At 58.4% G+C, this 24716-nt stretch overlaps 2 protein-coding genes across 2 annotated transcripts; one reads left to right on the top strand and one right to left on the bottom strand.

The window, feature by feature from the left end:
• Positions 1 to 7397: 7397 nt before the first annotated feature.
• Positions 7398 to 8486, top strand: LOC104479865 (prolactin-releasing peptide receptor-like). Its single transcript, XM_010120622.2, has one exon. The coding sequence runs from the start codon at positions 7398 to 7400 to the stop codon at positions 8484 to 8486; it is 1089 nt and encodes a 362-aa protein (XP_010118924.2).
• A 13836-nt stretch (positions 8487 to 22322) lies between these two features.
• CHST14 (carbohydrate sulfotransferase 14) lies at positions 22323 to 24166 on the bottom strand. Its single transcript, XM_086748881.1, has one exon. The coding sequence runs from the start codon at positions 24071 to 24073 to the stop codon at positions 22994 to 22996; it is 1080 nt and encodes a 359-aa protein (XP_086605007.1). The 5' UTR covers positions 24074 to 24166; the 3' UTR covers positions 22323 to 22993.
• Positions 24167 to 24716: the final 550 nt, after the last annotated feature.

Below are 24716 nucleotides of genomic sequence, written 5' to 3'. Positions count from 1 at the left end.
CCTGCAAAGTCCGCTGTGGTGTTCTCTGTAGATCTTCACTGTTTAAGTCTGAATTGGCCCTGAGCTGTGCCTGGAGGAAGACAGATATTTTTTCACCTACGTGAATCTGTAACCCTGAAGGAAGCTGTCATGGCCATCGTTAAATTGATGGTGTTGTTGATGCTGTAACTACTTAACATTCCATATCCCACTTCATTGGCCAAACTCTGTATTATAGAATAGACGAGAGGGAGGATTTTTTTTTTCCTCTTGTTGGTCGTTTTGTATGTTTGCTGTATCTTTCAGCCTCTCCAAAACAAGGGTCAGATGAGATTCTGCGTCAGGAAAGCAAGAGTGATAACAAATAACTTGTTTTCCTCACAGGCTTGCCTAGAATTACCTGACTTTAAATATGTTTGAGTATTTAATTGTTTTTCATCCTGTTCCACTCCGCAGAGGGTTATTTCCCATTGCCAGTCAAAGCGTCCGTAATCCTGTGCTCAGATAAGGCTGGTGCTGCTGGAAGCTGTGCTTTCTGTCTTGGCACCGACACGAAGGTTGGTAGAGGGAAGCAGCGTACAGCTCCTGCCAGATGAAGCGTGGATGCACACCATGTTCCTTATGTACCTGTATCGAAATACATTTGTAAAAGTAGCTTCTTCATACGCCCTCCTTGTTTCCTGTCTGTGCAGTTATAAATTATAAAATGGTGCTATCGTCTCGTTCACTGACAGCTGTTGTTCTGCTGGTGCTGCGTCCTCAGCGCCGTGACTCAGTGTGTGGTTCCGCGAGCGGCGTTATCAGCGTAGCCACCCACCCCGGGCTCACTGCTCACAGAAAGTCATGCTCATCATTCTCCATTAGAACAAAAGCTTTTTTTTTTTTTTAAAGACTTGAGAAATGGGGTGAATCACCTGCGTGTCAGTGATACATGTCTTGTGGGAGGGCAGGTTTTGTCATCTTTTACGTGTCCCTTTTAATTTATCTCTAAAAAATAATTCTGCCTTCCTGTACAGACACAGTGCTGTAAGTCTCTCACCTGTGATGTCGAGCTGTCACAAAGGCGCTCCGAGTATTCACCAGAAAGAGTACGTACCTAGAGAAAGAGGCAGGTTCTCTGCCTGTGCCACGGCTGTTTTGTAGTCGGTACATTGCCGTCTTGCGATTAGCAGTGACTGGGAAGGTGCTTTATGTTATTTTCTTCTATTTCCGGTAAAGCTGAGAAAGATGTGTTCAGAATAACTGCACCGAAAACCATGCAGTTCCAGGTCTGCATAACCAGAGTTTCCTCCAGAGGAGGGACCTTTGGGACGGGAGCTCTCACCACTTCACTTTTAAAAACAGCTCAACAGCCCAAGGGAAGGGCCTGGGGAAGAACGGCCCAAACACAGTTAGCTGGGTCTTTGGATTTGCAGGGGTGCTCTGGCAAGGCGTTCACAGGTCCTTTGCCGGTACAGACATCTGTCTGTGGAGGTGGCTGGAGAACGAGGTGGTCATCTGCCTTGATTTGTCCGAAATGTCAGGTACCCTGAACAGCTTCTGCTGTGAGAGGACGCGTTTAAACATAGCGGGGATGAGCAGCTGTTCCAGCCCCTTGCGTTTGTAAAGCACACCGCTAGGATATCGGGAGCAAATCCCATTGCTGCCCGTGGAGAACAGGCACCCCTCATTTTCATCAGGTTCAGGGGCTTCCAGTAAAAAAAAAAAAAAGACTAGAATAACTCAGAATAACAAATGCTTGGTGATGGAGGCGGAGCAAAGAACTAGTGCTGGTCATTTCAATGGCAAATGGAAGAGACCCTCCTGCACAGCCATGTCCAGTTCCCGGAGTCCCCATCCCGGGGGCTGCCAGCTCCCGCTCCGAGCAGCGCTGTGGCCGGGTTGCCAAAGGGTCGATTGGCTTCCCGTGGCGTCCTGTCGGCTCCACCGGCTCCGGTACGGCCGGGAAAGGGGCACGAGCGTGGGACAGTGCGGCGTTGTCATGCTGGACGCAAGTCGGGGCGAAATACCAGTTCTGTTTGGGGCTGTTGGTCGGTGATGTCCGCGCAAGATGGTAAGTTAGGTCCTGAAGCACTGCAGCATCATCTTTCCAGCCGAGAACTGAACCTGCCCAGGCACTTCCGGATTGGCATTTAGTCGGAGGCTGCCTTGGGGCGGAGGAAGAGATCCAGCCCTGTCACCGTGGGCTTGCTCCGAGGGCCGGCTGGCTCAGTAACTCAGCTGGGATGTGAACAGCAGGGCTGAAAGACCTGATCCGTGCCCTGCGGGACAAGCAAAAGGTTTTGAAAAAGCCGTTTTGTAAGCACAAGCTATTTTTCATCTAGTTTTAACGTAACCCCATTTTTACTGTATAGAAACATCTGCACCCAAAACACAGAGTTATCAAGAAAAAATAAAAATAGAAAATCAGGCAGTGTCTGAGGCTGGTTAGTGTTTCTGTAGGATAAGCTGCATAAACGCTCGTTAAGTGCGCCCGTCAAGCACAAGCCGATGCACAGCCGCAGCCCAGCATGGGGATTCAGGTGTATCCGAGGGAAACGGAGCCCGGGCAGCCGCCGGCACGGCCAGCCCCGTTGGCCTGGGCTGGCTGCACGCTGAGGAAGGCGCTCGGGCTGATCCTCCCAGGCTTCCCAAGAGCTCCCACTCGGGGAACGGAGGTGGTTCGCCCTGCACTTGGACCGGCAAAAAATCAATGGGACAGCAGCACGAGCTGGCAACACCGTACGACAACGCTGAGAATATTCCGTCCCGTTAACTGTCGGCCTCCCTCGGGTGCCGGGTCAGCGGGGACGAGCGCTCGCCTCCAAAGCCAGCTCTCGGCCAGCCTTAATAACACCGACCTGCATCCATCACATCGGGACAAATTCCATCGAAGTGCCACGGGGAATTCAGCTGCGTGGGGAGCCTTTCCCCTCCCTGCGCTTCCCAACATTTTGAAAGCTTTATCTTCACCCTTATTCCGCTTTGGGAAGCCACAACCCCAAATCCCCGGGCTGGCTCCTCCCGCCGTTCCCAGGTGGGCCGAAGCCACTGGAGCACGGGGAGCGGTGAACACGGTGTTACGATCCCCACACCGATGTGCAGACGTGCCTGCAAAACGAGCGGCCTCTTGGCTCCTCCTGCGGGGGTTTTGGCTGGGAAAGAGAAGATGTGGAGCAGTTTTGGCCGGGAAAGAGAAGATTTTTTTCCATCGCCCGATTGCCGCGGGCACCCTCCACCCTGAAACCCAGACGGAAAGGCGCAGAGCCGTTCATCAGCAGCGATTGGCCCCGTCGCGCAGGTCAGCAGAGTAATTAACCCCGGGTTTAATTTCAGCTCTCATTACCACCGAGCTTGTCATGACGCTCTCGCGTAATGTAATGGGAGCGGAGTAATTACTGCGTCGCCGGCCCCCGGTATGATTGTTTGCCACTCAGATCTCATCGGGAGCTGTACGTTATTAACTTCACTGGAATCGATACCGGAGCGACACTCAGCTCCTCTTTTCATCACAGGATGCGACCGTGTCACAGTAACAAGTGCCCAATTAAGGCTAATTTCTCCCAAGCCCGTGTTCCTGAAGTCATTACCTGCATATCCATTGATCGCGCGGCGATTTGCTGACTCGAAATGAGCTGGAAATCATTTCCGAAAGGAAACTCGGAGTGGAAAAAAGCAGGGGGGAGTGAGAAAAGGAGGGGAAGGGGCAGCGCGTGCGTTCTCCGAGCGGGCGCTACACAGGGCACGCTGCCCTCGCGGCCTCCGGCGCAGGAACGGCGCTTTGGGACCCAGCGCCGCGTTTCCCCAACGCTGCCGTGCTGCTCCGACCCGCGGGTTTTTGCTCAGCCCTCGGCACGCCTGCGCTGGCTGGAGCGACGCTGCTCGCCCCCTCCATCTCCGTGCGTTTTACAAACTCCATCCCAAAAGCCAGCTTTCACCAGCTGCGCTGCAGGGAAGCAAAGCCCCGGCTGGGAAACACGCGTTGCGGGTGATGGCGAAGGGCCCCGAGCAACTTCAAAAGGGAATTCCCCGAAATTTCCCTACGCAACAACACCAGCCCCATAAACACGCCATTTTGGCAGAAAATAAAGCGATTTCCAGCGTGTCACCCCATCTCTGAAGGCGAGGCGGCGAGCAGGGCGAGGGGCTGGTGGAGCCCACGGTTCCCCTGCCCTCTCGCCTCCAAGCCCCCTTGTTTGCCCACCTGAGCCGCTTCTCCGCACCTCTCGCCCCCAAAGCTGTGGGGCACAGCCCCAGCAGCCGAGACCTCGTCGCAACGTCCCACGAGGCCGGCTCCAGCCCGACGGCCGTGGCGAGGAAGAGCCACGGGTTTTTCCCACCACATCCCCCCAGCTCACCTTCCGGCAGCGGGACAGGCAGATCTGCAGCTCCAGTGCTGGGTACTGGCATTTTGGGGTAACCCCTCCTGGCTCCCCTGCGCCATAGGCAGCACAGGATCGGCGCAGTCGATCTCTTCCGCGGGGACAAAAGCGCCTTCACCCCACAACATCAGCCCCTTTGCCACCAAACGCAGCTCTGCCCTCTCCAACCAGCAACAAACCCACTTTGGGCTTTTTCCCCCCGTTATAATAATTATTTTTTTCCTTCCAAAGTTCCACAGAGCACTTAAATCGCTATTTCTAAGCTCAGCAAACTGCTCCAGCCCCACAGAGGAAGGGGCAGAAACACCCACCAAGCACAAACCATGCCCCCGAACGGGGCCTTTTATAGCTGATTGGGGAACGAGCCCCACCTTCGGCCGCTCCGGGCTCGGCCGCAGCCCCAGCCCCGCTGCCGCCCTGCGTCGCAGCCTTCGCAGAGAAACAGCCCGGCCCCACCACGGCCGGCGCTGGAGCTGCCCGGCCTTGAACCTGGGTCAAAATCTGATCCAACGGTGTGCAAAATCTGTGATAAAAGGGAGAAAGCTCGTTAAAACACCCCCAGGCGCCCTGCGAGGGTGCAGCTGAGCTGGAGCAGGCACACACTGAATTTGAGAGGTGGTTTCAGGGACGTCAGCCACAGGGATCGTGCTTGCCCTACATGCAAAAGTACTTCTTGGTTTGTTTTTTTTTTTATTTGGCAAAATCCCCCTTTGATGGCGGCTGGGTGGTGGCGTGGCTGGACGCCGCCCTGAGCCCGCCCGTCCCGCTCTCTTCGAAACGGAGATTTGGAACCCAAGGGGAGCGGACGCGGGTGGGAATCCCGGAACGAAGGGCGCACCGGCCGTTTCAAACCCCGCCAGCGTGGCTCTCGGAGCAACCGGCGCACGGAGAGATCGGTGTAATCTGGTTTTAAAGGCACGGACATTATCTGTGCACACACGGGAGGGAGGAGGCCAGAAATCAAACTCCGATCCCCATCCTTGCGCGTCCCTGAGCGCCCACCGCGCAGCGCGGCAGCTTTCTCAGTGCCTGTGCAAAGGGCGTTTCAGCGCCGACGCTTTTTTCCCCAGCTCTTCAAAATGTCAGTATCGACGCTGCCCTGAAGGCAGCTGCCTGCAATGGAGAAGGCCACGGCTTTTCCTCCCCGCCACGGCTTTTCCTCCCCGCCACGGCTTTTCCTCCCCGCCACGGCTTTTCCTCCCCGCCACGGCTTTTCCTCCCCGCCACGGCTCTCCAGCACAATCGGCGGTAAGAGGGGACCTGAGGTTTTCGGGGAAAAAGCAGGGAGAAGCAGGTGGTTTGGTGGAGGGAACACTGCGTGATGGCCGGCCCCGTCTCCCCTTCGTGTTTGGGGCGATCCTGCTTCGCCTCCCGGCGCGGGACGCGGGGAGCAGCGCTGCTGCGGGCCGCTGGCACCCTGCCCTGCCCTGCGTGGTTCATCTCCGCCGGGAAAGAAAATGTTGGAGGGCATCTTTGCTCCCCACCGCCCCTCTGCCCCCCACTTGGCCCTCGCTGGCTCGGGGCGCTTGGTTTTGGGGAGTAGCTGGTGCTGGTGTGCGCTGGGGGTTCAGGTCCGTGGGGCAGGCGCTGCACCCCACGCCCCCGCCCCACACCACGCCTGGCCCACCACCCTGGCTGGGCCCGCGAGCATCCCGTGGTTGGGCGCTCATCGCCCTACAGCTGGGCCACCCTTGCCCCACTCTGCCTTCACCCCCGGATGCTCTCACCCCACAGCTGCCCCCCCCCCCTCGCCCCGGGCCGAGCCCCCCGACGGGGCGGCCGCTGCCGGTGCCCGGGAGCTCCGCGCGGTCCCTGCGCCCGCCCACCCCGTCTTTCCCCCTCCCCTTCTCCCCCCCTCCAGCGCCCTCCCTTCACCTCCCTGTGCGGGGCGGGGGGGTCACCGGGCTGGCGGGGCTGCGGGATGCGGCTGCGGATCGGTGCGGTGCGATGTGCGCGTCCCCGGGGCGGAGCGGGAGTACCCAGCACCGCGAGGCGGGGAGGGGGGCGTCCGGCATCGGTGCGAGAAAAAAAACCACAAAAACCCCCAAAAACCCAACCGGAGCCCAGCGCAAACCCCGAGCGAACGCAGACGGAGCGGGAGCGGCGGCTGCGGGAGGCGTGCGGTGAGTGCCGGCCCGGCAGCCCAGCGCTGCCCCTTCTCAGTGCGGGGACCCCCGCTCCGCCACCCCCGGGTGGGGGGGTCCGGCGAGGGCGCGGTCTGAGCCCCCCAGCCCGGGAACGGGACCTGGAGCCGCATCGCTCACAGCCGGCAAGCAGGAAAGCGGCATATCTCTGCGCTAATTACGGGAGGTAATTAACGATCGCTTGGCTTGGCTCTCGCTGGAAGGCAGGAGGCTGAGTGGGGAGGAACGGTGAATTTGGCAGCGTGGGGTCCGAGGGGAGCGTGCTGGAGGGCAATTCCTCGTTTCCTCGCACTTTCCGCGAAAATGGACTGGGCGCCATCGCCCTGGCGCGTCCCTCCGGCACCTCGCTGCGAGGGAAGGCCCGAGAAACCCGGGCGCCGTGGGTGATGGGGAGCAGCTGGGGGGATAAAACAGGGGTAAATGGGCAAAAAAGGGGGTAAAAGGGCAAAAAAGGGGGTCAGAGGTGGGCTGGGGAACGCTGGGGTGAGCTGAGGTGGAGGGGACAGTGAGGATCCCTCTGTTGAGCCGGGTGGGTGGAGATGGAGTTGGCAGGGAAAAACCGAAAAGCGAGGAAACGTGGGAGCACCTTTTGTCTCTGCTTTCTGTCGCACAGCTCCCAGGCGACTTCCCACCCCCTCTCAGACCTGCGCCCGGCCAGTCAACCGCTCCGGCGCCGGCGTCCCCGTTTTCTCCGTACCGAGCTCCGCCGCGTCCGCCACGGGGCATGTCCGCTCTGAAACCTCCCAGCGCCTTGTGAGCCCGCCGGCACGTCGCCACGGGGCTGTGTGAGAGGAGCTGGACCCAGCAGACGGGCTCTTTGCCCAGAAGCGCAGCCAGCGAACGGCTCTTTCCCCGTGGGGGCTGACGGTCTGGCCGCCGTTCGACGTGACGGCGCGGGGCGGGAGGGCCGGGCATGGCTCACAGTCGGCTGCCCAACGACTCCTGGCAGAACGGCTCGGCCCCTCTCTTCACCGGCCTGGACCTCCTCCTGGAGCTGAAGCCCCTCTTCATCCCGCTCTACGCCACACTGGTGGCCGTGGCCTGCACCGGCAACCTCTTCCTCATCCTCCTCATCGCGCTCACCAAGAAGCTGCACTGCACCACCAATTTCCTGATCGGGAACCTGGCGGCGGCCGACTTCATCATGTGCCTGGCCTGCGTCCCCCTCACCGTCTCCTACGCCTTCGAGGCGCGGGGCTGGCTCTTCGGGATGTTCATGTGCTACTTTGTCACCTTGCTGCAGGCCGCCACTGTCTTTGTCTCGGTGCTGTCCCTCACCGCCATCGCCATCGACCGGTACGTTGTGGTGGCGTACCCTATTCGCAGGAGGATAAGCCGCAGGTCCTGCGTCTGCCTCGTGGCCGGCATCTGGCTGCTCTCCCTGGTGGCCTCCATCCCCACCTCGCTGCACACCCACTACCTGGATCTCAACGCCATCGGCCACGACATGATCATCTGCGAAGAGTTCTGGAAGCACGAAGAGAGGGAGCGGCTGCTGTACTCCTGCTTGATGCTCCTCTTGTCCTACATGCTCCCGCTCTTGGCGGTGTCGGTCTCCTTCTGCGCCATCACCTACCGCCTGCGGAGGAGGAACGTCCCGGGCGCTGCCTACCCCTGCCAGGACAAATGGACCAAGACGAAGCAGAAGACCTTCCGGGTGCTCACCGTCTCGGTGGTGTGCTTCGCTCTCTGCTGGCTGCCCCTCCAGGTGGTCAACTTCATCAGAGACATTGACGAGGAGTTCACCATCCTGGACAAGCGGTATGTCAACGTCATCCAGGTCTCCTGTCACCTGATTGCCATGAGCTCCGCCTGCTACAACCCCTTCATCTACGCTTCCCTCCACGACAAGTTCTGGTTCCACCTTGGCGGCTACTTCTACCGCAAGAAGAGCTCCGGCGTGGCGTCCTGCAAGGCTTCCCGCTTCAACACCTGCTCCACCCTGGCAGATGCTCCTACCGGGGCCTCGGATAAGATAGCTTTGCAAATGAGGTTCTCTTAACTGCGGGACCCCAGGAGACCACTTTGCCTTCTGGACTTGGCGCGCGCTCGGCTTTGGCGGTGGGAGCTGGCGGCCGGTCGCGGCTGTTCCCAGAAGACGTCGCTCACGCCTGGCAAGGGAGCGAGCTCGGGGGAACAAACTGAGCGAGACAAACACGCGGCGGGTGCGTTTAGAAAGCCGTGGAGAGCGTCCGCGCTCATTCTGTACGGGGTGAAGTTGTTCCTAAGCAACAGACGGCACCTTCTGCCTCTGGAAGAGCACCACTCTCGCAGGCAGCGGGCAAACTGCCGCGCGATTTTCCTTTTAAATCGCGGTTCGTTGGTGAGGGATAACACGCCTTCAGGAGCGCGCGTTATCCGGTGGGAGACCCTGCGGGAGCACGCCGCTGCCGGAAGCAGAGGGCTGGGTTTGGATGGGGGCAGCTTTCACAACCGGCTCCACTCGTCAGCGGAGCGGAGGGTCCCAATTTCTCCGGCTGGACAGGGTGGATGTAGCCAGGCAGGGCGGTGAAACCCTCGCTGTTCTTCATCGCCGGGTAGGACTGGAGGGGACGGGGCACCCGGGAAGGTCTCAGGCAATGTTTGCTGGGGAGGATGGCTCAGTCTCTCCGCCCAGAGGAGCCTTTGGGGACGGCCCGCAGGCACCAGCATCACCCCGAGCCCCGGGTCTCAGCATCACGACAGCTTCTGGGCGCCCAGGGCCGTGCCTTCGGTCCACCACCTCCTGCTGCGCCCCGTGGGGCCGAGCCGTCCATCTCCCACCGCTCCCCGTGCCGGGACAATTCTCGAAAGTCCCCGGGCAGCACGTCCTCATCGCCGTGTGAAAGCTCTGGGTGGCGTTGGCCGGACCCCCGCAGGGTCCCTGACCCCCTCTCGTCATGCCCAGCACAGCTGCTGCCCGCCCGCCGTCCTGCCGAGCCCTTTGCGGTCATGGTGGAAGGACAGCACCATCTGCCGTGGTGCCGCCAGCGGAGACGGGACCGGTCAAACGCAAAGCGGCCCGGACGCTCGTGCCCTCCATGCTCGCTCGGCTCGCTTATGCTCGGGGCAGAGGCTGGGTCGCTCGTCCCGGCGGAGCTGCCCGTCCTCCCTCTAATAAAGGCTTAAAGAGCTCGGGCTGCGTGTTTGTATTGACTCGAAGCCAACCAAAAAATCAGCTGTCCTCCTGCAGTTTAACCGCATCCCGGGAAGCCAATCTGATCGATCTGGCTCCCCCTCCAGCTGTGAGCCTCGCGGTCCCAAAAACCCAACACGGTCCCAAAAACCCAAGGCGGTCCCAAAAACCTGGCGTGATAGCAGAACGTCAGCAGGCAGCACGAGACCCCAGTAAAGAAAATGGTAATGAGGTTTAAAAGCCGCTTTTTCACGCTGGGGTACGTGAGCCGGGTTTTTTCAGGGCTGAACTGTGGGGGTTCCCGATTCCGTAGGGCCAGTGCCAGATGATTTCTGCGCAGCCAGCGCAGCTTTCGCATCCCGGGAGCTCTGCAGCGTCAGGAGGGGCTCTGCGCGCTGGGAACCCCTTTTTCACGAGCCCGGGCAAAGCGGAGCTTTTCCTCCCTTTGGCGCTTGGATAGAGGCACTGGGACAGCGCGGAAGCGGCCTGGGGACACTAAAAGCATTTCTGGCTCTCGCAGCCACCGCGGGAAAACGGGCCAGGTGCGTCCCCCCTAATCCGGGACGAAGGGCTGGCAAAGGCTCCCTGCCCGCCAAGCCCGCGGGAATTGCTCGAGTGAGGGCTGGACGCGGCTGAGACGCTGGCTCCGAGCAGCTCCTGCTTGATGTGGTAATTTCTCCCATTAATTAGCTGGGGAAAACGATAAGCAGAAGTGATTAAGCGGCCGGGTCCCTCGGCGTGTTTCCCAGCCGAGCTGCAATCGCGCTGTCAAACGCGGAGGAAGCCCCTAACGAGGGCGAGTCGGGAGGGAATCAGCAATTTCCCTGCGAGGGAAAACCACACAAACCCTTAAAAACCTGGAAAAATGAGTAACTGTTGAAAAGAAAGGGAGCTAAAGCGGCCGGGTGTACCGGTCCGGCCCCGTGATGGATGCTCGCGGCGGCGCGTTACGCGGCTGGCGCGTGGTTTGGATGCGGAACACCCAAACGGGCCTGCGTCTGGGCGGTGTGGGGTGCTCAGGGGGCTCGGGTGCCCTGAGAGGTCCCTTGGGTGCAGGACCAGGTTGGTGTTTCCCCTTCCCTGCCCCCCGCTCAGCTTCTCCTGCCTCTTCCCTTTCAGCTGAGGGGGGCTGGAGCACCCCCATCCCATCCCATCCCATCCCGGTGCCTGCAGGTCTTCTGGGACCCCCAGCCCCGTGAGCCCATCCTGCCCGGGGGGAATCAGTGTCCCCACACCACGCACACCTCCGGGGGGTTTCCTTCAGCTGACGCTCAGCTTAAAATAAAATAATAACACCTTTTTGGCGATGTTTCCGCCCGGTTCCACGCCGCGGGAACAGTGGGGGAGGATCCGCTCCCCCGCGCCCAGCCTGGGCTTGCGGCACGCTCTGCCCGCCGCCGCCTGCTCCCCGTGCCGAGATCCTGCTAGCAGAGCCCGGGCACGCGCGCTGGCAGGGGGTTCTGTTCCCCTGCTTTCCAGATGAGCGAATGAAGAAGCCGGGGACGAGTTCTGGGTCCTGCTGGGGCTGCGGGAGCCGCCCCCCGAAGCCGTAGGAGACCCTCCAGGTCAGCGTGGGGTGGATGGGGTTGGAGCATCCCTCGCCAGACGGATGCTTCCTTGCCTGTGCTGCTGTTTCCAGGCAGGAGGAGGCTTTCCCGGGCTTCGCATGGGTTGGTTTCCCTCCGTGGGCTGGAGAACACGGTCAGTGCGCAGCATTGAACACCGCTCGGGGCTTTACGAGCCAGGCTCTCCTCCAGCGCAGTCCCACGGCAAACACGAGACAAACCCAAACCTGATTGACCTTTGGCTAGAGATAAAGAGAAGACAAACCAAAGAGTCCGAGCATTTGCAATGTAAACTCAAATAAGGAATTCATCCAGCGCCACCCTCACTGAACTGTTTAACAATTACCCGGCCGGGGAGAAACGGGGACGCAGCTGGGACGGGCTGGGGGTTCACGCAGCCGCTGCGGCCCGAGGGATCACGGGGGTTGGTGCCGTGCGAAGCTCAACCCCGCGCCCGTGGTGTCCCCCAAAGGGGTGACAGCCCGTCCTCGCATGGACCGGGGGAGCACGAAACCTGCCCAGCCGTGTTCTGCCACCCAGAAACGGGCTCGTGCGATAGCCACGGCCCCGCCGGCAAGCCTGAGAGCAGCGAAGGGTCAGCTTCTGGTGTTTTTTGGAAATCACAGGAAATTTGCCACTCAGTGCTCTCCGGCTCAGAGGTGCCAACGCGATGAGGTGGGTGGCGGAGAAGGAGGAGACCCACGACCCACCCGTTCCCACAACCTGAAACAATTCACCTGTCTGCAGGACCTTTAAAAACACATCTGTCAGTCCTGGAGCACTGGTCTCCAAAGAGCATGAGGTTTGCTCTTCCACGTTCCCAGACCAGACAAGAATCTGCAATTACCGGGCACCAGGAGAACAAACCCCCGCCCCCAGGTCCCCCCGCTGAGATGTTTTGCTCAGCTCCCCAAATGACATGCGGGAAACGGGAAAACACCGTTCTGCGAGGGCGAGCTAAACCCGAGCATCTTCTGGGAACAAATTCTGCACCACCCCAGAACTCCAGCAGCCACCGGCTCCGATTCAGAGAAACCGGATACGTCAAGAAGAAGATAATTTGTTTACTTAGCGACAGTAAATGAGATAAATGGGCGACGAGAACATGTTTGGAGGCCGATCCTGCGGAGCTCTCCTCTAGAAGACACCGTTAGCTCTCGCTACCAGGAACCGGTGGGTTTAAAAGGGACAATTTTGTTGAACCATCCTTCATCATGAAGACTTTTGCCAAATATTCTGCCTAAGCTACTGTCCTCCTCCAAACTCTCTTGTCAGCTGAAACGCGGTCGATAACCCCGGGCTCTTGCCAGCTCGGCGCTGCTCTTGGTCTCAGCAGCAACCTGCAAATTGCTTTCCGACAGCCTGTTGCCAGGAGCTGGAGAGGCACTAAATTAGCCAGAAGTTAGCCAGCTAAAGGGTTTTTTTAATTAGCATGAGAGTCTTGAACGCAGGGTATGACCTTCCTGAGCAGCCCTCTCTGCGGTTTGCATCCTGCTTAAATGTTCTGTTGGTTTGGTGGAACCGATCAAGACCTTCTGGGGTGGGGGGTCTTTGCACACTGCAAATGCCCGGCCAATTCTCCAGCGCGTGTGTCGCAGCTCCAGTTAATTTCTGCCATCAATTGGTGTTTGAAGACCTCAGGAGCCTCTCCTCTAATGAGATTTGGTGGCCCGTAGCTCTCCCATCTGCTAGCACCTGGCCCCGGAGCATTCACGATCATCTGCTTTGGGTTTTCGTTGACTTGGAAACGGGTAACACTGCATTTGGGTGGATTGCCCTCTTCTTTTTGCTCACATGGTCCTCCTTGAATTGATTATAATTAGTGATTTTAATAGTTTGACTATAACCTTTGTGTTTTGAGTAAGTCTGGTTTTGTCCTCCATGCCCACCCCCCAACCTCCTCCCCCCCTCTGGTGACTCGGTGGCTTCTTCCTTACCCTCAGGCACCCAGGACGCTGACACTTCCCGGGCCGAGTTGTTCGAGGGCACCTCCAAGGAGCACCCTTCCGAATCACAGCCCCTTTTCTCCAGCGCAGCCCCCGTCTCAGCTTTGGGCAGGGATGTCTTGGTGTCCAGCGTGGAAGAGCAACCACACGTCCTCCATGGCCTCCCCAGACCCACTCAGTTCTTGTCTCTCTCTGCCCTGGACGTTAAGAAAGTTGGAAAACTTTAAGCGGAAGGGTACTGCCAAGGGGGTTCTTCTCCTCAGAGACCTCCAAAGGGGAAAATTTTAGAGACAAACCTACGGAGCGTGATGACAAGAGCGAGGGCCCAGGCCAGTTGGCCTTTGCCTGTTTAGATGTCTATAGCTCCAAGAGGAAGATAACATTATTTATTGCAGCGCCGTTCTTTATAAAGCACTTGAGGGATTATCGTTTGAGAGAGCTTACAGAGATGCAAAGTGTTCGTACCATCATGATAACCACGCAGGTTTCTCCGCGGCTGCAGATGCTGAAATCCTCTGTCCTGCCGTTCGGGGCGAACTGAGCCGCAGCATGAGCTGTGAATGCACCTGAAGGGTCACTCCTGGTTTTTTTTTCACATGTGCTGAATCGCCTCTTGGAAATTTCCTCCTTTGTCTTCCAATCAGGCACAACAAACAAAAGTAGCCTGGTAATTTTCCACCGGTTTTCACCCCCCACTTGCCGTGTTCGTTCTGCCTTGACGTCGCCGGTGATGGACGCCATTGCCGGTGACAAAACCGCCGGTAAAGGAGAACCTCCTCTGCCGAGCGGGGTCACCGGACAAATTGTGTTTGTGGAGGAACTTGGCTGGAAAATGCTCAGGAAAGGTTCATTTATTTTATTTTACTGTATTGCTGTTTCTGGGTTTATTAGGGATAATATTACCGCTCTAGCCAGCCGTTTCCGATTTCCCTGACAGGTCCTGGAAAACAGCTTCCGTATTTCTCTGCAAGCGGAGGTTCCACGGCCCGCACGAGCTGCGCCCGCCTCTGTCTCCAGGCTGAAGCGGTAGGGCTGCAACACGCGCGCCAGCACATCGCGCTTATTTTCCCTTTTTTTGGCTAAAAGCACAGTTACCGCAGCTCAGGTCTCCAGTAATGATTTTTTTTTCCTGGCGGAAAGGCAGCTCTTCTCCCCACTCACCTTTCCAAGGGGTCTCTCCTTTACTCACAGACGTAACTATTTGGAAATTTTCCGTTTCCAGCAGAAGGGAAATGCAGACGCAGCCCCGCAGCGGGCTCCTGCCACAGCCAGGTATAAACAGCGCGGGAGCCACGAACCACGGGGGCAGCCGGGCGGGCGTTGGGACCTTTTGGAGTTGATGTACCCGCCCTCTCCTTCCCAAGAAGTTTGGGTCAAAAGCAGCGGTCGCCCAAGGGTGCTAGCAGATGGACACGCAGAACCCTCTCCCTCCTGAGCCTCCTCCTCTGACGTCCGTTTGCTCAGCTGCTGTCTGGTATTAAAGGCTCTTCCCAGCCCCGAGCTCCAGTTTGACTTTCTCATTAGCCACGAGCGCCGCGGGATAAACAGCTCCTGCGCTCTCCTCCGCGCTGCGAGGGGAGAGGCAAAGGCTCTGAGCCCGGCCGAGCCCCCGAGGAGGCCCGGGGCAGGCGGCCAGGCAGCGGATTTAAACACTTCGTTAATGTCACGCTCCTTGGTGATGTTCTTCCTGGTGGAAACGCTCTTTGCCTTGGCCCGTTGTCCGTTACGGCAGCGCGGCACGCAGCCGGCTGCGTGGAAGGACACGGAGTAGGGCTGCGATGCTCCCCCGCATGCTGAAAAGCAAAGCGAGGGGTCAGCTGAAGGAGGGGGTGTGCGGTTTGGAGCGATGGGGTCCCACCACAGACACGAGTCAACCCTGTTTTTCCTGGTGCAAACTGTCGCTCAGACGAGCGTGGTGCTGTCAGGCTCCCGGCGGTTTCCTTGCTCCCGGAGCCCCACGGAGCAGCCGAGATGAGCAATTTTTGCAGAAATAAGGAGTAATGGCCTCTTTCTAAAGATGACCCACCTTCTGTGCATGCTGGATAGTCAAGGACGTGCGTGGTTGACCTTAACGAGTCGTGGGCTGATCCTACCAACGTCTTGGCATTCCCCGGTACGGTCAGCAGGTTCAGCGGTGGTCCCTCCTCCTGCTTTCTCGGGAGGCACAGACTGCTTGGGCAGGACCTCGTCGGTCCCCCGCACAGTGATTTTGGGATAGCATCCCCCTGGGGAGAGCAGCAGGCCATGGAGAGCCTCGAAGAGCCCGCAGGTGGGAGAGGTCTAGGATGGGGTCCATCAAGGCAATGATGACTTCTCCCTGGGGGTCCGCTGGACGAGAAGGGCTGTTTCCTTGTTGTTTAGGCTTGAAGGAGTCGTTTTGCTCTGCCAGAAATGAATCTCTGTGGCTTCCACGTCTCAGCCCTGACCTAGGGAGGCCACAGCCTCAGGTCCTGCCTTCGCTCCACCAGTAATACCACCCAGGGCACTCGCTCCTTAGCCACCGGCTTCTCGGAGTCGTTTCTCCTCATCTGGCACAGGCAAAGAGGGAAGAGTCGCATACAAACAGTAACTCGTCACTTCTCTTCACCGTCCCCGGGGCTGTGAGGGTCCTAAGCGAGAGGCTCGGGCAGTGCAAGGGCTGGAGCTTCCAGGAGATGGCCCCTGAAGAAGCCAGTTGGCCGCGTTTCTGCTTGGCTGGCATCGTCAGCCAGATCGGCTTGGACCCGTCTCCCGCTGTCAGGCTCCTCTTCCAGCAGTTTGCTCCCTGCCAGGCCCAGACTTAACTCCACACTGCTCCCCAGGCTGGTGACAGGAGCTGGGGCGCCTTGTGCCAGTCCCCAAAAACCATCAGCCACACCACCCCAAGCCCTCCCGGCTCGGTACCGCCGCCCGGGGCTCTCCCACGGCCACGGACGGAGCAGCACTGGGAGATCCCCCGAAAAACAAATCCCCCAGCCCAAGCACCTCTTGTGCTGTGTTTTGACAGAGGCGAAAAGGAAGAGCCAGGCATTTCTGCAGCGGGGACGGGGCAGCAATGAGCTTTGGGGTGGTCCCGTGGCGGTCGGGTAGATGCCCCTCCGCGGGGTCCCACAGCCACGGCGTCCCTGGCAGGGGCTGGGGGCTTCAGCCCTTCCTTTGCTCCCGCCGCTGTCCCGGCCGCTGATCAGCGTCATCGTGTCAACGGCACGCACGCGGCCCCGCAGCGCGCAGGGTGATGGGCGCTGATTTCAGAGAATTGTCAGAACGGCGAAAGCCATGCGAGCAGCTCTCCGTTGCCATGGGAACCCATCACCCCGGGGGGAGAAGCCGCGTCGCTGGGCCGAGGTGGCAATGGGGGGTCCCTCTGGCCACGGCCACCCCCTCACCCAGGAACGGAGCCGGAACATCTCCAGGAGGCGAAACACAGTGCTGGGCAGGTCTGAGCCCCCACGGGGCAAGGATGACCCCGCACAGCGCCACAGGCACCCCCCTCCAAAACTGGGCCTCTGGGGCCGGTAACACCTGCAGCGATCCCTGTCCTGATACACAGACGAGGGAAAAGCCGCGTCTCACCCCCAAACCTGCCAAAATTCAGCTTGTTTGCTTGCATCTGGCCCCAGGCGGGCCACGTTCTAACTACACGGGCCGGGGGTCTCCGGGCAGGTTTCCTGGTGCTCCTTCCTCCCGTATTACCAAAAAAATCTTCATTTCTACACCTCCCACGGGGAGTTCGCAGGCTGCCGGCTCCCTCCTTCCCCCGAAGACGACACACTCGCTGGCTCTCCATAATTATCTACACGCGGGCTGTATTTATTGGCAATTAAATGGTTCAGCGGCTCTGAGACATCGGTCTCCTCCGAATGCGCTGCCTGCCCTGCGGGCTGGGAAATTTTGCGGAGCTCTCCGGGGCCGCGTGCACACGGGAGGGAGCAGCTGGCGGAGCCCCCGCCGAGGCCGCCGCGCTCCGCTCGCCCAGGGAATAAAAAAAAAATTCTCGCTGGAACGCAGCCTCACGCTTGGATCAGAGGGATGGCAGGGATGGCGCACAGCCTCTGCGGGAAACGGCCCGGGAAAAACACAGCGACCAGGGAAAACGTGCAGGGACTTGGCAAAACTGGCAGTGGGACAGTAAAAAAAAATTTTAAAAGCAGCAATCTGGTAAAATATGCGGAGATCCTAGAAAAATCTGCAGCGAACCCGGGAAAGCGCGCGGCAGGCTGGGCAGGATGGGCGATAACCCCGGGGTTCTGGCAGGACGGGCGATAACCCCGGTAAACCGCGTTGCAGCCCCAGCGAAAAATGCCCCCAGCTGGTAAAACGTGCAACACTTGGGATAAAACCTCAGAAATACCCGCGAGGAAAACGGGAACGCAGCGGGCTTGCGGAGGCGTAACTACCGCCGGCAGCACCGAGGGGACGGCAGCGGGGTCCTTCGGAGCGGACGGTGGCCTTGAAGCATCCCCAGTTCCCGGCTCTGCGAGTTTTCGGGTTACTTAAAAAGCCTTTGTGCAAACTACGCCCTAAATTCCTCCAGAACAGATACAGGTATCGGGAGCAGGCTGGGAATTTGCCTTGCACCCCAAACAATAAAGATGCAGCCAAAATTTTGCCAAAAGCCCATTTCCACGCGTGCCCGAGCTCCCAGCCGCAAACAGCTCTCACCACGGCGGTCCAGCGCCTGGCTCCCGACAGCCGCTGAACGGTGCGGTGCCCGCGCCGGCGGCCGCTCCTGGCCGAAGAGCGGTAAATCCCGCCGGTGTTTTCCTTTCCGCCTCTCTTGCAGGGCCAGCCAGGTTTCCGCCGCTGCCAAAGCGCACAAACACGCAGGTTTGTGCACATCACACAAATCACACGTGTTTGTACAACAGCGTACGCACCCGCGTGGGGCGGGCATCACCACGGCCCCGCGCCAGCCCTGCCCTGCCAGCCCTGGGGATGGCCCTGGAAACGCCACAGCCACTTGAACTTTTAAAAAAACTGATTTGGGAGAATCTTACGATGCTTTTAACCAGAGCTTTTGGCACAGAAGTGATCCGAGGGCACCGCATAAAGGCAGCCCGGTCTTATTCCCATTTCCTACACCCTGGAATTTCTCACAGAGCGCTGTTCCGCACAGCTGCCCCCTGCTCCGGAGCGAGCATCGCCCTTCGGTGTGCGAACGCCTCGATTTTCCCGGTGAGCATTGCCGGGGCAGGACAGAAACGTGCTGGGATTGGTCTGCAATGGTTTATGGGCTTGGGTTTTGGGAGAAAGGCAGGGAATGGGAGCCGCAGGCAGCCCCGTGCTTTGGGCTGGAGCCGCGCCCAACGTGGCAATCGGGTTGTTCTGTAAAACCGGCACTCCGTCCAGGCTGCAGAAATGACGTCTTTGCTGTGAAATCTCCTCCGTGTGTGCGCCGGGGTCGTATCTGCTGAAACGAGAAAGCGTTTGTCTTTTCCACGGGCGAGTCCCACAAACCGGCCTGACGGTGAGCGAGCCGGCTGCGGTCCTCTCCGCTCAGCCCTCGGCAGAGCTCTTGCCCAAAATCTGCCCTGGAGCCGTGCGGACCTCACGGCTTGGTCTACATCCAAACGCAACAGGTGGGCACCGAACAACGGCAGGTGAGAGTTTTAGCCATTCATTTGTCCTCATTTTCCAATTTCTTCACGTAATTTCTCAGAGAACAGGAGCATTAGCTGCGTTTTTATAGAGCCTGACTTCAAGGCTTTCAAAAGATTTTACAAACTCTCTCTGCCTCTCAGTCCTTGGCCATGGGGTTTGATCCAAGGACTGTTTCTGTGGCCTGGTCACCCCAAAGGAAAAGGAAAAAAGAAAAAAAAAATCTCATTGCAGGACCCATTTTGTGAAGTTTCCTCCATCTGGAGCCAAAATCTTGGAAAACCACCCTGCTCCGCTTGAGCTGAGCTCCGGTCTCTGCTCCCAAGCAGGGCGTGCAAGTGAATAAGCACCCCTAAAACCACAGAAGGTGTAGGTGTGAGCCCCCAGACCAGCCTGGGAGCCTCTCCTCTCTCTCTCAACAGATCCGTTAGAGACGCCTTCTTTTGGCTCTTTCAAAATCCTGCCTGCGATGAGGGAAACATCCCAAGGATGCTCCTGTTCCTGCGCAAAAAAGAAATCCAGCTAAAAGCGAGAGAAAGCAAGCGCAAAACGAAGGGGAGCAGAAGCAAAGCTGGTGTTCTGCCTTGAGCAGGCACTGAAGCAGCCGCCCAGGCACCGCTGCCTCCCGCCGCGGGTCGGAAAGCTTTATTCCCGGTAGATGCAGGGTCACGGCTGCCGGCCAGCGAGGCGGCTGGCAGCGTTAACGCCTCCGCTCCAGCACCAGTGCCTGGCAAGGAAGCCGGTTATTTCTGCAAAAGCAATAGGAAAAAGCCCTCAGGAAAGAGGAAAAAATCTGACATACGCACTGGAGCTCGGCGCGGAGACCAGAGGGGATGCGATTAAACCTCTTATTTCTGCGAGCGGCTGCCTCACCTTCCCAGAGAGGTTGTTCCCCACCAGCCTCTTCCTCCGTTGCCTTCTCTAGTCGCTGCATTTCCTAAGCGAGCGATTAAAGCATCTATAAAACACCTGGGAAGTGTCCTTGCAATTAGCAGCCAATTAGCGGCTCCGGATGCCGTGCAGGCATCGACCCAAGAGAAGGGGAAATCCTAAGGTCCACGCTCCTCACCAGCACTGACGTGGCGACAGCAAAGCGCTCAGGTCCCTTCTGTGACGCCGCGTTATGGCCACGCGAGCTGCGAGCTTCGAGAGGGTGCAGGAAATAAATTCTCCTCTCGGCTTCGCTGGAAAAGGATCAGCGTGTCCAGGAGGGAGCAGGGAAGGAGGAACAAACACGCACGCAACACGGCAAAACTCACGAGCGCGTAAAATGCTTCTTTTTTGTTTGTTCGTTTCTAGGCAAGCGGGCGAAAGGACTCATGACAAATTAAAATAACATAACATTGTGGTAATTTAGAGGGAATCCGAAGTTCTCCGTATAACGAGGTGGAACTAGACTGCTGGAGTGCCTCCACGTATCCAGGCACGCTCCCACCGGGAAAACAGGACGGCAGGGTCAGGGCTAGGATTATCCACACAAAACCGGAACAAGCGAGGGAGGGAAATGCAGTGACGAAACGCCAAGGCCAAAACCTCAAGCTGTTTACTTGGGGGGTTCTGGGGCGTTCAATACAGCGTTGAGGCCGAATAAAATAAAATAATTCAAAAGAGTAAAGCTCACCTTCAGAATCGGCTGGGCGACTGCAAGCGCGGAGACGGGAAGGTGGAGAAAGGAGCTGCCAGGCTGGAAGAGATCAGAGAGCAGAGGCGTTGGACAGTTTCACCAAACCAAACCAGGTCATAACTTCACGGTTTCCTCCTCGTTTCTGCCTGAGCCGCTGTGAAACCCCCCGCTCCCCGCTGTCATGGACGTCACCCCTCGCCCCGCTCGCCGGGTCCCCGCGGAGGAGATCCGGGGCTGCATCCCGCGCGGCCTCGCCGCCTCCCGCCGTGGCTGCCGGCCGTGCAGTCTGCTCCTGATTCATTCCACACCGGAGAAACACCTGACAAAAGGAAACCGTGCAGCTGCCGAGGGACATTACTTCGTTTTGCTCCTGCTTGGCCAGAAGCTCTCTCAGGAAACGGTGCTTTGGCCACGGATGAAATGAAGTTCGGAACCTAACGGATTTTTTCCCATTTGCTGACTTGCAGCAAAGCGATGAGAAAATCAAAGCTCGTCTGTAACCTCAATCCAGGAAGAGAAATAACAAGGTTTAGAGGTACGTGACAAGATGCCCCCTGCTTCAGCTTTTGGGGGACTTTTCCACAGCCCGTGTGTTTTTGCCAGGTATGGGACACACTTCTGCCCGAGCCACGAGGCTTTGCCTGCATTAACACCCTCCTTTCGGAAGGGTACGAGGAGCAGTGGGGCATTTGCTTTTAATTAAAGAGTAAAAAGTGATCAATGATATCCAGCAAAGGCGCAAGAGGCAGCCAAGGGAAAGCAAAACCCTTCCGCGTGCAATAAATTAGATTAAGGGGACCAGAGATAAAAAATTTAATATAGGGAACAGGAGCTGCAACAGATAAACAAACAAGCGGCACAAACCTTTAAAACTACCGAGAAACAAACCTTTAATTAAAAACCCAGTCGCCAAACAAGCAGGGAACAGCCCCTCAGCTCTGCAGAAGCACACCAAGACAGTGAAGCCTCCCCAGCTTGTTCCTCGTTAGAGGGACCTGAAGGTCAGGCTTCGTTAAAACTCAGGCGGCCCCACCGTCGGCATCTGTTCACAAAATAAAACTGGATTCCCAGCTGGAATCTGGTGCCTTCGGCTGGAGAACAGGACACATCTCCAGCTCTTCCGGCACCAGGCACCCAACAATTCCCGTGCTGTCACCAGAATTGCTGGGGAGACAGGAATTCTGCAGGTGTCAGGCCGGGCACAGGGAGAGCAGAGCCAAATCCTAAGAAAAACTTTAATTTTGAGAACAGCTTAATGTGAGGGATGAATCCCGGGGACCCGCCAGCTCCCCGCAGTACCCATAACCCATCCCCACGGCTTTGTGCCAACCCCACGGCAACGGGCGCCCGTTCTGCTCCCGGCTGCTGCCTTCCACCCAGCCGCCCGCGCCGCCGCACCAGCTCGCATGCGCTTCCCTCTCCACCCCTTACCGCGGCTCCGGCACTTCCCACGCGGATCGATCGCGGCAGGAGCCGCCTGCGCACCGTACCTTCACTCCGCGGCGCAGCGCAAGGGGCAGGCGGCCTCTCCGGGGTGGCAAATGGGTTATGATGGAAGAGCGTGAAGCGGCAGACTGATTCATACAAAACCTTTATTAGAAACGAGGACGCTGCCTCCCAGGCACAACATCCTACGTTATCTCCCGAACTTTTACAATTTAACGGCCATAATTAAATACAAGTAGCTACAAACCGGTGTGTACGTCTATAAAAGAAGGGAGAACCAACCCTCAAATCGCCGTTGTTCCAAACGTGGCCGGAGAAAATATTTTTCCACGGTGCTTTGCAGGCATGCAGACACCCCCCGAGGCCGCGGGCTGGCACGCTGCGGGTGGGGGTCCTGGTGTTTTCCGTCCTGGGAACCAGGACGGGGTCTGATCTTATCCGAAGCCTGTATTGCTTTAATCCAAAGAGAGAGGAGAGCAAATTGCTATGGCGTGATATTGCATCTGATACGTTACGCTGCGTAAAGAGTCAGTACTTTCAAATCTCAGAATCGCAGAAAAATGAATATTATCCTATAACTAGTTTTATTTCAGTGGTAAATAATAACAATAATAACAATAACAATAATCATACCCCAGAGGTACTACTGTCACAGAAAAAAAGAGCAGCCTCATTTAAGCACCATCTACAGCTGAGAAAACAAAGGCTAAACGAGGGCTGGTTTCACAAAAGCCTTTTCTTCTACTCATACCCCAAAAAGTGTCTCCCGTCCAACCCAGGACCAGGTTAACAGCGCTGATTTCCAGCGCATCGACCGCTATGTTGCTATTAGCGCATCAACCGCTGTACTATGATTGCAATTCAGCTGCATACTGTTTACTACAAAACACAAAAAAGGAGGAAAAATACTTAAAATTGATCAATTTCTCGGTTTCCTTACAGATGTTTCCCACGTTGTGCCATAAAAAAGAACTTAAAGCAAAACAGATATACAAAAGCTACTGTGCTCAAGGCAGCGGCGTATGTACACCTTAAAATCGGAGTAGTACAAAAAGTATTCTAGTAGCAAAGGCGATGTATAATATTTTATAGAAACAGTGTTTGAAAAAGTATAAAATTAGGAAATAATGCATAGAAGAGCGCGCTTCGCAGGCCCTGCGGCAACGGGCTGTTCGCAGCAACGGCTGCCTCAGCAAATCCTCGCAGCGACGGCAGAATTCACACCGCGCGAGCAACTCACTGCCTGCAGAACTCGCTGGTTATGTTGGGAAGGGGGTAGGCAAAGAGGGAGAAATCCAGGATGTATTTGGGCAACAGCTCTTTTATCAGGCGGCGCTGGGTGTTGCACAGGTAGTAATGCAGCGTTTCGGCCGTCACGGGCTTGTACCACGACTGCCGCTCGGGGAAGCGGACGAAGGAGGGCGACTGGACTCGCTCCAGGACGTAGTTGGCGTCCGCGTTCAGCCGCTCGTAGGAGCCGATGAAGTCGTACCTCACGGCGCAGGGCTGGCACAGGTTGTAGATGGGCATCCAGTGCTCGTTCATCCTCTCCGCCTCCTCGTCCAGCAGGTACCGGAGGAACTCGGAGAAGGTCACGTCGTCGCCCGCCGAATTGCTCCCGTTCTTGCGGTACCGCCTGACGATCTCCACCCCGTACTTCTGCTGGTACTCCTTGATCTCCCCAAATTTGTTCCTGTAGGCCGACAGCAGCCTCTCCATGGGGTTTCGCACGAAGAGGAACTTGTAGTAGTTCTTCAGGCGGTAGCTGATCTCGTCCGGCTTCATGTCCCCCAGGAAAACCAGGTCGCTCTTGTGGTCCATCTTCAGCTTGACGTCCACGCTCTCCAGCGCCCCGTCCAGCACCTTCAGGATGCGTTTCCAGTTGGAGCAGGCCACCTTGGGCACGTAGCAGTACAAGAAGCGGTACTTGTCGCTCACCAGGAGATGCCGCAGGACCGTCCGCCGCTGCCCGGCCGGCAGCTCCCAGACGTTGCGGGGCATGGCCCGCTGCCCGCAGACGGCGCGGATGGTGCGGTTGCGGATGTCCCGCAGCACCTCGTCCTCCAGGTCGCCCGCGGCCTCCTCGACGTGGCCTCGCCGGCTCGGCTCCCTCCCCGCCGGGTGCAGCGGCTTCACCTCGGCCAAGATGCCCTTCTCGATCATCAGGAGCAGCCCGCTGGAGGCCAGGATCACGCCGAACATCAGCATGGAGGGCAGCAGCACCGTCCCGCCGCCAGCCCCCCGCGGCCGGGACCGGCTGCGGCCCGAGGCGGCCGCCCGCCGCACCTCCCCGGGGAAGGGGGGCCGGGGGAACATGGCCTCGCAGCGGCTCGGCCTCAGCCGCCAAGCCGCATGCCGGGGGGGGGAGAGCCGGGGTCGGGGAGAGCGGCCGGCCGGCAGCGGCCCCACGCCGGCCCGGCTACCGGTCCCGCCAGCGAACCGGCAGTGACGGGGCGGGGGGCGGGCCGCGGGCCGGGGGGGGGCGGCGGCCATTTCGCAGCGGCCCCGCCCCGCCGGGGAAGGGAGCGGGGGGCTCGGGGGCTCCCCCCGGGCATCCCGGGTGACACCGCCCGCACCCCTCTCCCCAAAACTGAGCCGCATTTCAAGCCAACCCCGCCGGGCTCGCCGCGGGACGCGGGGTGCGGGCAGCGCGGCTGGACGCCGGGCGTTTCCCGGCTCCCGTGCGGCCCTTCTGCGGCTACGTGCGGCCACCGGGGCTTTAATTAAACGGCTGTAGTGGGTTTTTGCCTTACTAGGCTAAACTAACCTTAATTAGTAGCTGTGCCGCGCTTTGTCACCGCGCAGGTTTAGCGGCCGGGAGGAGGAGGTGATGCTCGGTCCCTGCTGAGCCGCCTGCGAGCCAGAGGACAGGATTTTTAAAAACTTCGTAGGCATTTCCCCTTCACATCACTCCAGCTGACCTGCTCCTAAGCCCACCGCTCGGCCAAAGCGCCGGCAA

The sequence above is a fragment of the Chlamydotis macqueenii genome, chromosome 5 (assembly GCF_036417535.1).
Source record: "Chlamydotis macqueenii isolate bChlMac1 chromosome 5, bChlMac1.mat, whole genome shotgun sequence".
NCBI lineage: Eukaryota > Metazoa > Chordata > Aves > Otidiformes > Otididae > Chlamydotis > Chlamydotis macqueenii.
This window is presented reverse-complemented; position numbering and strand designations above follow the sequence as displayed.